The 13,127-nt window shown below is 37.7% G+C and overlaps 1 protein-coding gene across 10 annotated transcripts in view; it reads left to right on the top strand.

Annotated features, from left to right (window-relative positions):
- SGIP1 (SH3GL interacting endocytic adaptor 1) overlaps positions 1-13,127 on the top strand; it is a 242,247-nt gene that overhangs the window by 219,056 nt on the left and 10,064 nt on the right. For all 10 annotated transcript variants that reach the window (XM_040232658.1, XM_040232655.1, XM_040232654.1 and 7 more), the window contains 2 exons: positions 963-1,118; positions 6,310-6,442. In XM_040232658.1, coding sequence (XP_040088592.1) covers positions 963-1,118; positions 6,310-6,442 — 289 coding nt within the window. The remainder of the gene's footprint in view (positions 1-962; positions 1,119-6,309; positions 6,443-13,127) is intronic.

Here is a 13,127-nt window from a genome sequence, read left to right as displayed (position 1 = left end):
TTCAGGCTGCTTCCCTGTCATGGTTATTGTAAACAGTGCTGCAGTGAACATTGGGGTGCATGTATTTTTTGAATTATGGTTTTATCCCAATATAAGCCCAGAAGTGGGATTGCTGGATCAGACGGTAGTTCTATATTTAGCTTTTTAAGGAACCTCCATACTGTTCTCCATAATGGTTGTACCAATTTAGATTCCCAACAGTGTAGAAGGGTTCCCTTTTCTGCACACCCTCTTCAAGCTTTATTGTTTGTAGATTTTTTGATGATGTCCATTCTCATCAGTGTGATGTGATATCTCATTGTAGTTTTGGTTTGCATTTCTCTAATAATTAGTGATGCTAAATAAAGCTTTTTTTAAACAAATAAAAGGATTAGTCTTCCTTCCAAATTATCATCCAGCTGTATTAACTTATTGTGTATATGACTGATTTTATAGTTTCAACCAAATAGACAAGTTAACGGAATGAAGATCTAATTAAGTGGGAAGCAAAAAGTTTACCCCATGAGTCCATAAAAGAACATAATGAAGGCATCAGTCGTGTTACTTAGAGAGCTAAAATAAATCCCAGTGAATAGTGGGACAACACTGTGTAGTTTAATATCTTCAGATATACTGCCAACAATTCAGAAATCAAACAGAGAGAGAACCATCAGGATAACTTATTCTATTTGTGAGGTGAACATAAAGACTTTTCTACAGGAAAAGAAAAGCTGTTTTATTCTAACAATGCAAAAACACCTTCAACAAAATAGCCACCTTTTGGAGTAAGTGTTAATACAAAACTTTGAGTCCCCAAGTCTTAGAAACGAGTTAGTAATTCAGAGTAAATTGTAAGAGCTTACTTTTTCTCTCTTCTGCTATGTCATAATATTACAGAAATCTTTGCTTTTCACAATTGCTTTGATTCACAGCATGTTGACCTGGGTTTCCTCTCTTTCCTCTCACGTGTTGTGACATGCCAGATGTATCGTGAAGATTACTGGAGAAATGGTGTTGTCTTTTCCTGCTGGGATCACCAGACACTTTGCCAACAATCCATCGCCAGCTGCTCTGACTTTTCGGGTGATAAATTTCAGCAGGTTAGAACACGTCCTGCCAAATCCCCAACTTCTCTGCTGGTAAATATATTTTCCACAAATTTTTTAAAGATGTAGGTGTCTTATCATGTTATTCTTAGATGAGAGATGTACCTTAGCAAAAGGGAAACACTGTAGAGAAATTATTGTTATTCAGATATATTTATAGATTGAATCCCAGAGCTCTGTATATATCTGTGTGTGTATTATATATGTATAATATATAATTTTTTTAATGGCCAACTATCTCAAGTGGCTAAAGAGACATTTAGAATAATAAAATTTATTCATTGTCTATTTTGCTTATCACTGGTAGACAATGGATGAGGATGATGGAAAATGAGCATAATAAAAGAAATAAAATCCATTTATTGTATTGGCATCTTTTAAAAATCAAATGATATCTGAACTGTAAGCTACTCTTCATATAAGCTTAAAAATCTCTTTGTTAGACATGTAATTTCATTACACTGTAATGGTAATTATTTTGATGGAACGTTACCTGTGTGGCATCAAAGAAACTTTTCTAAATTTGTTTATATAAATACATTTCACATTCTTATTAAATACGAACGTGATGTTTTGTCATATATGTGCATATCCACGTTCACACAACATACACACATACATACTATTAAAAGTGATCCACTATACATGTTTATTATTGGCAATGGATGAGACAAAAAGAAACATTCTTGGTAGTTTTTCCATCAACAAGTCCTGATATTTCATCTAAAATCCTATCTCTAAAATAGCCACATTTTCCCTTTACCATGACTTCTATCCAGATGATAACCATCATTTCCCTGGACCACAGCCAGTGCTTTCCTCTTCCCCTCTCTGCCTCCAATCTTGCCACACTCTTACACACAATAGCCAGCTCTTTGGATGTTAATCAGGTTGTCCTCCCTTATAACCTTCTGGAGGCTTCACATTACATTGCCTTCAAGGTCCTGATTCATCCACTCTTGCCTGTCTGTCTATCCTTATCTCCCACCATGCTCTTCAGAATCCTTGTAGCTGCAGCCATACCTGCCCGTCTTTCCCACATCAAAGTTTTGTACACTTGATTACTCTGCCTTTAATAGGATTTCCACTCTTTTCCACCAGACTGTTTTGGACACTTGTTTACTCTGCCTTCAATAAGATTTCCACTCTTCTCTACCAGACTCCTACTCATCCTTCAGATCTCAGCTCCACTCAGCATTGCCTGACCATCCCACTCTCCTCCCTACTCCCAAACTAAATCATGTAACCTTGTTACTCTCTCTCAAGATTCCCATTCTTTCCATTGTCACACTTACTAAAACCAGTAATTATATGTCTGCTTGCTTTCTTCATTCATCCACCTTCCCTGCTAGACCATAAAACACATGAGGGAATAGAGCGCATCTGCTGGATCACCACCGTATCCTCAGTACCTTCCACTGGGCCCAATAAGGACTTGAATAGTACTTGTTGAATGAATGAACAATTCAACTATAATTTAAAGAGATTTATCAAGCTCGATATTTATGAAAAAATAGCTAAAGGTCATTTGGAATTTGAGGGCCAATACAGTTACTCTCTTTCTTGACTGCGTGAGACTTTTTCACTCCAGTGATGAAAAGACAGTCACAGGTCTTTGAGATGATGACTAAAATCACCCCCTTCTCGTTAGTCTTTACGATGGTTTAACTGGTAAACCTGATTCCAGGCTTAAAAATATAAATGAAATGCTCACCTATGAAGTGAAAGATAAGCAAGAAATGGCCAAGATTGGAAATGAACAACTCTTTATTTCAGTTTTCCTCTGTGCTTTTGATGTGCACGTTGAGCCAGTTAATTTTATTTTTCTAGGTTCCTCCATCTGCAATTAGGATTTGTGTGCCACTATTTTACCAGTTTGTTTGTAAATATCACTGGTGGGATAGTCATAGTTTTTGCTGCATTTTTAGGCAGATATGTTACCAAGTTCTTAGACATATATATATACACATATATAGTTATATATATACATATATATATCAGACTTTTATATTTATATTAATACTTCAGTCTTATGAATTGAATTAAATATCAGCCTGAGAATATTCCTGTTTGACAAAACATTATATAGACCCTTAAATTGTTTTCTAAACAAAACAAAAGCTCTCATTAACTTGGACTTTATTAAATGTATTTGACGGTTGTGTTAGGGCTGGGATTGCCTGCGTGTGTGCTCAGTCATGTTGCACTCTTTGAGACCCCACAGATTGTAGTCCATCAGACTCCTCTGTCCATGGGATTCTCCAGGCAAGAATACGGGATTGGGTTGCCGTTTCCTCCTCCAGGGACTCTTCCACACCCAGGGATCGAACCTGTATTTCCTGCATCTCCTGCATTGCAGGCAGACTCTTAACAGCTGAATCACTGCGGAAGCCCAGGGCTATGACTGGTGACCCATTAGTCCTACAACCTGTTTGGTGTTTGTTATACAATGAAGCTCCACCACCACTACTACCATACCTACTTTTTAAAAGGCAATGGGACCCAACATTATTCTCAAACACAGCTCAAGACTCCTTTCATCTGTCATCTTAATCCTCTCTATTATCTTTACTGAAAGACATTTATGCTACCAGCTTGGTCCCTGGAGACATTTGGGTTTACAATCCCTATGACAGGGACCAAACTGAAATTTACTTCTGCTTCTCCCTTATGAAAGGGTTTGTTTACCAAGGATGTTTAGGAACAATCGTTAACCAATTACAAATCTAAAGAATTCTCAAGTCTTCTTGAGCATTCAAGAATTGCATCTTTGTATAAGCTTTGGATTGCCAAATCTTTCTTAACTATTTATTAAAGCAAGTTTTCCTGAGGAATTATCATAGACATATGACTCAGCTTATTGTGTTGTTAAATATATAATTGAGGTTTTTCAGTTATTCAGATTTGCTTAGCACAACTTAATAAAATGTTTTTGTTGTTGTTCAGTCACTAAGTTGTGTCCGACTCTGCAATCCTGTGGCCTGCAGCATGCCAGGCTTCCCTGTCCTTCACTATCTCCCAGGGTTTGCTCAAATTCATGTCCATTGAGTCAGTGATGCCATCCAACCATTTCATCCTCTTAAACCCCCTTCTTCTCTTGCCCTCAATCTTTCTCAGCATTAGGGTCTTTTCCAATGACTTGGCTCTTCACATTAGGTGGCCAGAGTGTTGGAGCTTCAGCTTTAGCATCAATCCTTCCAATGAATATTCAGGGTTGATTTCCTTTAGGATCTCTTTGCTGCCCACCAGGCTCTCAAGAGTCTTCTCCAGCACCACAGATCAAAAGCATCAATTTTTCAGTGCTCAGCCTTCTGTTAGGTTCAACTCTCAAATCTGTACATGACTACTGGAAAAACCATAGCTTATTAACATTAATAAAATAAAATGTTGCTGGATATTAATTCCATATCTGTTTTGGTATAGTGCAGTAAGACTGACCTGGGCTGTTATCCTGACCTTGTTACTTATTTAGCAATTGAACCTTAAGTAAATGACTTAATTTTGGTGAACTAGTATTCTCGTCTCCTGCCTCCTTGTATAGCTATTCCTCAAGAAGCTCTGGATAACTTGGATGTTTTAGATAATAACAGTTTATACAGCCTTTATTAGCATCCTTAGCTTGACTTGGCCAGGGGCAAAGTCAAGGGGCCAAGAGTCTTTTCCATCCACTTTTTACCTGTCCAGAGTAATAGGACTTTGCTTTGTCCTCAACAGCCTGTATCAGGCACAACAGAACCATAGGGGTCTTGCTGATACTTGGGCCCTACAACCACTCTGGACCCGGATCATTTTTAAGGCTTGATTATATTTGGCTTCTGGAGGCTGAATTGTAGAAATTGACAATTTGTCTTTATCACACCCTTCTCCCTGGTGGCTCAGAGGGTAAAGCGTCTGCCTGCAATGCAGGAGACCTGGGTTCGATTCCTGGGTCCCCTGAAGAAGGAAATGGCAACCCACTCCAGTACTCTTGCCTGGAAATTACCATGGACAGAGAAGCCTGGTAGACTATAGTCCATGGGACTGCAAAGAGTCTGAGCGACTCTTTTTCCCTCTAATTTTCTCTTTTTATAACATTCACTTGTCTTTAGAAAAGAAGATCCTTCTTTCTTTGCATGGTAGATATTAGTGAAATAGTTTATAGCATAGATAACAGAGTGCCTAGCACATAATAGATACTCAAAAAATTCTAGCTACTGTTATCTTATTCTACAGGATATTCTGAAAGTGAAATGTTAGTAAGTTACTTAGACACGTGGGCCCTCAATTTCCTCATTATGCAGTAAGTGAGCAAATGCTTTTCACAGTCTTGCCTGATTCTTTTGCCACTGAGGCAAGCATTTTCAAGAAACATCAGGGGAAGCTATCAACTCCCCTAGGGATACAAAACTCATTTAATTCACCAAGACTGCACTCTCTAGTGTAACTGCCTTGGTTATTATCACTTAAATTCCAGGATCATTTTGTAAGTGAGGTGACTTTGTATGATTTAGATGCTCTTAGATGAACCACTGTGAATATTAAAAATGAAACATGATAATTTTAGTAACACACTTTTCTCCTCAGTTGGAGACAAAGAACATGTTTACTTAGAGCCAAATATTTAAATCAGTAATTTCTGAGAACTTACTGTTGAAGTAAATTCAAAAGAAAATCAATGTATATGACTCCTTGACTATATTAACTGACTAATTTAGAGGAAATAGTGGTGATGTATTAGAGCTATTAAATTTGGGTTAATAAATAATTCACTCTTTGAAGCAACCAGTTATCATTATGATTGGTTAATATCACTGGGTACTCACTGGATTTACAGCAATACAATAATGCCTCACTATGGGTATTTATGGGCTTCCCTGGTAGCTTAGAGGGTAAAGAATCTGCCTGCATGCAGGAGACCTGGGTTTGACCCCTGGAATCCCTGGAGAAGAAAATGGCAACCCACTCCAGTATTCTTGCCTGGAGAATTCCTGAGGAGCCTGGTGAGCTACAGTCCATGGGTTGCAAAGAGTCACACACAACTGAGTGACTAACACTTTCACTTTCATGGGTACTTATTAACATAATGCCATTCAGAACGGCAACTCTACTATTGTTAATAATATACTCAGTATAAATTCTCAAAGATTGAGCTAGAAATCAGATGATAATTTGCTAAGATGCTTTTTTTGTCTTTTGTGTTTTTCACAAGATGCTACTCAATCAGTTTTTCTTCCCAATTAAATAGTGATAATACCCAAAATGACGCCAATGCCAAGGAATTCTGGGTAAACATGCCAAATTTGATGACTCACCTAAAGAAAGTGTCGGAACAAAAACCCCAGGCTACGTATTATAATGTGGACATGCTCAAATATCAGGTAAGACTGTTTATATGGTCAGGGTGCCTCTTTCATATTACAAATGTATATTTTGTCAACTTTAAAAAAATGTACAATATGAGAGTTGTGAGTCAAGTTTTATTTGGGGCAAAATTAGAACTATAGCCTTGGAGGCAATATTTCAGATAACTCTGAGAAATTATAACAAAGAAGTAGGAGGGAAGTCAGTATATATTTGATTTTGGTAAAGGCAAAGTACATGCAATTAAGCACATATTTTTTTGCAGGTTTCTGCTAGTCTTATGAAGGTTACTGCTACTCATGAGGAGCAGATATTGCTGTAGCCACGCATTCCAGGAAACAAACTCACTCAGAAGGACAATGCAGATAGTGGAGTGCAGTTTATTACACCAGTGGGCCCAAGGCAGAGTCTCCTCTTAGCCAAGGACCCCCACCAGCATTTGTGAAAATCTTTTATACCCCACGTGTATGTGTCTGAACCCACCACTCCAAATTCCTTGAGATTTACATAAACCAAGGAAAATACAATCCCAGTAACCCCATCATTCACATGCTATGTGCTCATGTGCTCAAACAATTAGCCAATAATCAATAAACCCAAGGTTACACTCCAATTGATACAGAAAAATTTGTGGCCTGTCTGAAGGAAGGGGTGATTAGTGTATGTTTTCTCTTAGGCGATGAGTAACCTAGATACGATCTTCAAGGTTCCCCTGTCTGGAGGGGGTCTTATCCTTCTGTTGTTGTTTTCATAGGCACTAAACACAGAGTTCAGAGTTCATTAGAAAGGTGGCTGAGCATGATCAGCATGAACAGGCCTAAGATGGAGTCCAGGCCCTATGAATTCCTTCTTCAATATCACCATGAAGGATTTTAGTGCTTTTCTAGATATGAGGAGAACTAGGCTCATAAAATCAGCTCTGAAAAATATCTAACTTTCAGAAGACCTGTTCTGCTGGTTTTCCCCAGACCACTAAATACCTCATTTCTGCTTTCCACCCCAAACTTCTTTCAGGGGCTGTTGAAAATCAGCAGTTACAGCAGCACATGATTTAATCCTTGTAGAGGTAGAAAGCAAGTGCCAATTTGTAGTTGACAATTCTAGCATACTTAACATTAAATAAAAGTAAAGTAACATTTCTTTAAATATTACTTAAAGCTATAATCTATAAGAATATAGAGATCATAAAAGACTGTGTAGAGGCTATTTAGAATATTCATACATTATTTGAAACTTAAAAATAAAAAAAAATTATTCAAATTTAGGGAAACACGCCACAAAAATGAATTTGCAGAAAACTATGTCAATTAAGATTTCAAATATTGACAAAATAGTTTACTGTAATTTTGTTAAGGGGGCTTCCTAGGTGGCAGAGTGGTAAAGTATCTGCCTGCAGTGCATGAGACATGGGTTCAATCCTTGATTCAGAAAGCTCCCCTGGAGAAGGAAATGTCTACCCACTCCAGTATTCTTGCCTGGAAAATTCCATGGGCAGAGGAGCCTGGTAGGCTACAATCCATTGGGGTCACAAAGAATCAGACAGTTTATAAACTGTTCCACAACAGTTTCTAAACAAAATTTTGTTAAGAACATTACTGTACTAAAATCTGTTATTTTAAACAACTAAATGTAAGTAAGTTGGATTTTTTAAAATAAGGTGATAGTCCCACAAAATAAATTCTAATGAAACTTATCTTAAGAAATAATTTAAGGTTAACATTAACAAACTGAAAGATAAAAACCACATGATTATCTCAATAGATGCAGAGAAAGCCTTTGACAAAATTCAGCATCCATTTATGATAAAAACTCTCTGGAAAGCAGGCATAGAAGGAACATACCTCAACATAATAAAAGACATATATGATAAACCTACAGCAAACATTACCCTCAATGGTGAAAAATTGAAAGCATTTCCCCTAAAGTCAGGAAAAAAAACAATGGTACCTGTTCTCACCACTACTATTCAACATAGTTTTGGAAATTTTAGCCACAGCAATCAGAGAAGAAAAAGAAATGAAAGAAATCCAGATTGGAAAAGAAGTAAAACTCTCACTGTTAGCAGATGACATGATCCTCTATATGGAAAACCCTAAAGACACCAGCAGAAAATTACTAGGGCTAATCAATGAAAGGAAAGTTGCAGGATATAAAATTAACACAAAAAAATTCTTTGCGTTCCTATACACTAATGGTGAGAAAACAGAAAGAGAAATTAAGGAAACAATTCCATTCACCATTGTAACAAAAAGAATAAAATACTTAGGAATAAATCTACCTAAAGAAACAAAAGACCTATCTATAGAAAACTATAAAACACTGTTGAAAGAACTCAAAGATGACACAAATAGATGGAGAAATAGACCATGCTCATGGATCAGAAGAATCAATATAGTGAAAATAAGTATACTACCCAAAGCAATCTATAGATTCAGTACAATCTCTATCAAGATACCAAAGGTATTTTTTCACAGAACTAGAACAAATAATTTCATTAATTTGTATGGAAATACAAAAAAACTCAAATAGCCAAAGCAATCTTGAGAAAGAAGAATGGAACTGGAGGAATCAGTCTGCCTGACTTCAGGCTCTACTACAAAGCCACAGTCATCAAGACAGTCTGGCACTGGCACAAAGACAGAAATACAGATCAATGGAACAAAATAGAAAGCCCAGAGATAAATCCATGCACCTATGGGCACCTTATCTTTGACAAAGGAGGCAAGAGTATACAATGGAGAAAAGACAATCTCTTTAACAAATGGTGCTGGGAAAACTGGTCAATCACCTGTAAAAGAATGAAACTAGAATACTTTCTAACACCATTAACAAAAATAAACTCAATAAACTCAAAATGGATTAAAGATCTAAATGTAATACCAGAAACTATAAAACTCCCTGAGGAAAACATAGCCAAAACACTCTCTGATATAAATCACAGCAGGATCCTCTATGACCCACCTCCCAGAATACTGGAGATAAAAGCAAAAATAAACAAATGGGACCTAATTAAACTTAAAAGCTTTTGCACAACAAAGGAAACTATAAGCAAGGTGAAAAGACAGCCTTCAGAATGGGAGAAAATAATAGGAAATGAAGCAACTGACAAAGAATTAATCTCAAAAATATACAAGCAGTTCATGTAGCTCAATACCAGAAAAATAAATGACCCAAACAAAAAATGGGCCAAAGAACTAAATAGACATTTCTCCAAAGACATACAGATGGCTAACAAACACATGAAAAGATGCTCAACATCACTCATTATCAGAGAAATGCAAATCAAAACCACAATGAGGTACCATCTCATGCTGGTCAGAATGGCTGCTATCAAAAAGTGTACAAACAATAAATGCTGGAGAAGGTGAGAAGAAAAGGAAACCCTCTTACACTGTTGGTGGGAATGCAAACTAGTACAGCCACTATGGAGAACACTGTGGAGATTCCTTAAAAAACTGGAAATAGAACTCCCATACAACCCAGCAATCCCACTGCTGGGCATACACACCGAGGAAACCAGAATTGAAAGAGACACATTTACCCCAATGTTCATCACAGCACTATTTATAATAGCCAGGACATGGGAGCAACCTAGATGTCCATCAACAGATGAATGGATAAGAAAGCTGTGGTACATATACACAATGTAATATTACTCAGCTATTAAAAAGAACACATTTGAATCAGTTCTAATGAGGTGGATGAAACTGAAGCCTGTTATACAGAGTGAAGTAAGTCAGAAAGAAAAACACCAATACAGGATACTAATGCATATATATGGAATGTAGAAAGATGGTAACAATGACCCTATATGGGAGACAGCAAAAGAGACACAGATATAAATTATAGACTTTTGGACTCTGCGAGAGAAGGCCAGGGTGGGATGATTTGAGAGAATAGCATTGAAACATGTATATTACATATGTGAAATAGATCACCAGTCCAAGTTCGATGCATGAAACAGGACACTCAAAGCTGGTACACTGGGACAACCCTGAGCGATGGGATGGGAGGGAGGTGGGGGAGGGTTCAGAATGGGGGACAATTGTACACCCATGGCTTATTCATGTCAGTGTAAGGCAAAAACCACTACTATACTGTAAAGTAATTAGCCTCCAATTAAAATAAATTAATTAATTTTTTAAAAAGAAATAGTTTAAAGTTAAAAGAATGTTTGGTACAACACATTACAGGATATGAGAACTTTCTTTCTGTGTTTAGGATTGCCCTTTACCTAAGATTATTACTGATCTAATAATCCTGTTTCAAAACAAGATTCTACAGAGCCTAAGTATCCCTCTGATTCCCAGCCACTTGATCTCCTAGGTTATTTTTTGAGCATTGCAATTTTTGTGGTTAAATATGCTCAAATTATTTTGCTTTAGATGAGGAAATTAAATTATTACTTTTGAAAGTTGCACTTTTTAATAGAAATCAGTACATCCCAAACATGAGGGCACTTTAAAACCACCAGGGAAGTTAAAAAAAAATGCCGATTCTGAGCTGGTCTTAATTATAGATATAGATAGATACCTATATTAAAATTTATTTTTAGATAAATAGAGATGGAGATAGGGAAGAAGAGAGGGTTAGAGATAGTGATGACAGGGACAGAGACATCTTCTGAGCCCTGACACTCTCAGAGATTTTTTTAAATTAGTTCAGGGTGTGACCAGTTCAGTTCAGTTCAGGCGCTCAGTCGTGTCTGATTCTTTGCCACCCGATGAACCACAGCATGCCAGGCCTCCCTGTCCATCACCAACTCCCGGAGTTTACTCAAACCCATGTCCATCGATTCGGTGATGCCATCCAACCATCTCATCCTCTGTCGTCCCCTTCTCCTCCTGCCCTCAATCTTTCCTAGCATCAGAGTCTTTTCAAATGAGTCAGCTCTTCACATCAGGTGGCCAAAGTATCAGAGTTTCAGCTTCAACATCAGTCCTTCCATGAACACCCAGAACTGATCTTCAGGATCAACTGGTTGGATCTCCTTGCAGTCCAAAGGACTCTCACAAGTCTTCTCCAACACCACAGTTCAAAAGCACCAATTCCTTGGCTCTCAGCTTTCTTTATAGTCCAACTCTCACATCCATACATGACCACTGGAAAAACCATAGCCTTGACTAGATGGACATTTGTTGACAAAGTAGTGTCTCTGCTTTTTAATATACTGTCTAGGTTGGTCATAACTTTTCTTCCAGGGAGTAAGTGTCTTTTAATTTCATGGCTGCAGTCACCACCTGCAGTGATTTTGGAGCCCCCCAAAATAAAGTCAGCCACAGTTTCCCCATCTATTTGTCATGAAGTGATGGGACCAGATGCCATGATCTTAGTTTTCTGAATGTTGAGCTTTAAGCCAACCTTTTCTCTCTCCTCTTTCACTTTCATCAAGAGGCTTTTTAGTTATTTTTCACTTTCTGCCATAAGGGTGGTGTCATCTGCATATCTGAGGTTCTTGCTATTTCTCCCGGCAATCTTGATTCCAGGTTGTGCTTCATCCAGCCCAGCCTTTCTCATGTACTCTGCATATAAGTTAAATAAGCAGGGTGACAGTATACAGCCTTGATGTATTCCTTTCCCAATTTGGAACCAGTCTGTTGTTCCATGTCCAGTTCTAACTGTTGCTTCCTGACCTGCATACAGGTTTCTCAAGAAGCAGGTCAGGTGATCTGGTATTTCCATCTCTTTCAGAATTTTCCATAGTTTATTGTGATCCATATAGTCAAAGGCTTTGGCACAGTCAATAAAGCAGAAATAGATGTTTTTATGGAACTCTCTTGCTTTTTTGATGATCCAGCAGATGTTGGCAATTTGATCTCTGGTTCCTCTGCCTTCTCTAAAACCAGCTTGAATATCTGGAAGTTCATGGTTCATGTATCCCTGAAGCCTGGCTTGATGTCTTTAGAGCATTACTTGACTAGCATGTGAGATGAGTGCAATTGTGTAGTTTGAGCATTCTTTGGCATTGCCTTTCTTTGGGATTGGAATGAAAACTGACTTTTTCCAGTCCTATGGCCACTGCTGAGTTTTCCAAATTTGCTGGTGTATTGAGTGCAGCACTTTGACAGCATCATCTTTCAGGATTTGAAATAGCTAACTGGAATTCCATTACCTCCACTAGCTTTGTTTATAGTGATGCTTCCTAAGGCCCACTTGACTTCACATTCCAGAATGTCTGGCTCTAAGTGAGTGATCATACCATCGTGATTATCTGGGTTGTAAAGATCTTTTTTGTACAGTTCTTCTGTGTATTCTTGCCACCTCTTCTTAATATTTTCTTCTATCAGATCCATACCATTTCTGTCCTTTATCGAGCCCATCTTTGCATGAAATGTTCCCTTGGTGTCTCTAATTTTCTTGAAGAGATCTCCAGTCTTTCCCATTCTATTGTTTTCCTCTATTTCTTTGCATTGATCACTGGGGAAGGTTTTCTTATCTCTCCTTGCTAGTCTTTGGAACTCTGCATTCAGATGGGTATATCTTTCCTTTTCTCCTTTGCTTTTTGCTTCTCTTCTTTTCACAGATATTTGTAAGGCCTCCACAGACAGCCATTTTGCTTTTTTGCATTTCTTTTTCTTGGGGATGGTCTCGATCCCTGTCTCCTGTACAATGTCACAAACCTCCATCCATAGTTCAACAGGCACTCTGTCTATCAGATCTAGTCCCTTAAATCTATTTCTCACTTCCACTGTATAGTCATAA

The sequence above is a fragment of the Oryx dammah genome, unplaced genomic scaffold (assembly GCF_014754425.2).
Source record: "Oryx dammah isolate SB20612 unplaced genomic scaffold, SCBI_Odam_1.1 HiC_scaffold_28, whole genome shotgun sequence".
Taxonomy (NCBI): domain Eukaryota; kingdom Metazoa; phylum Chordata; class Mammalia; order Artiodactyla; family Bovidae; genus Oryx; species Oryx dammah.
This window is presented reverse-complemented; position numbering and strand designations above follow the sequence as displayed.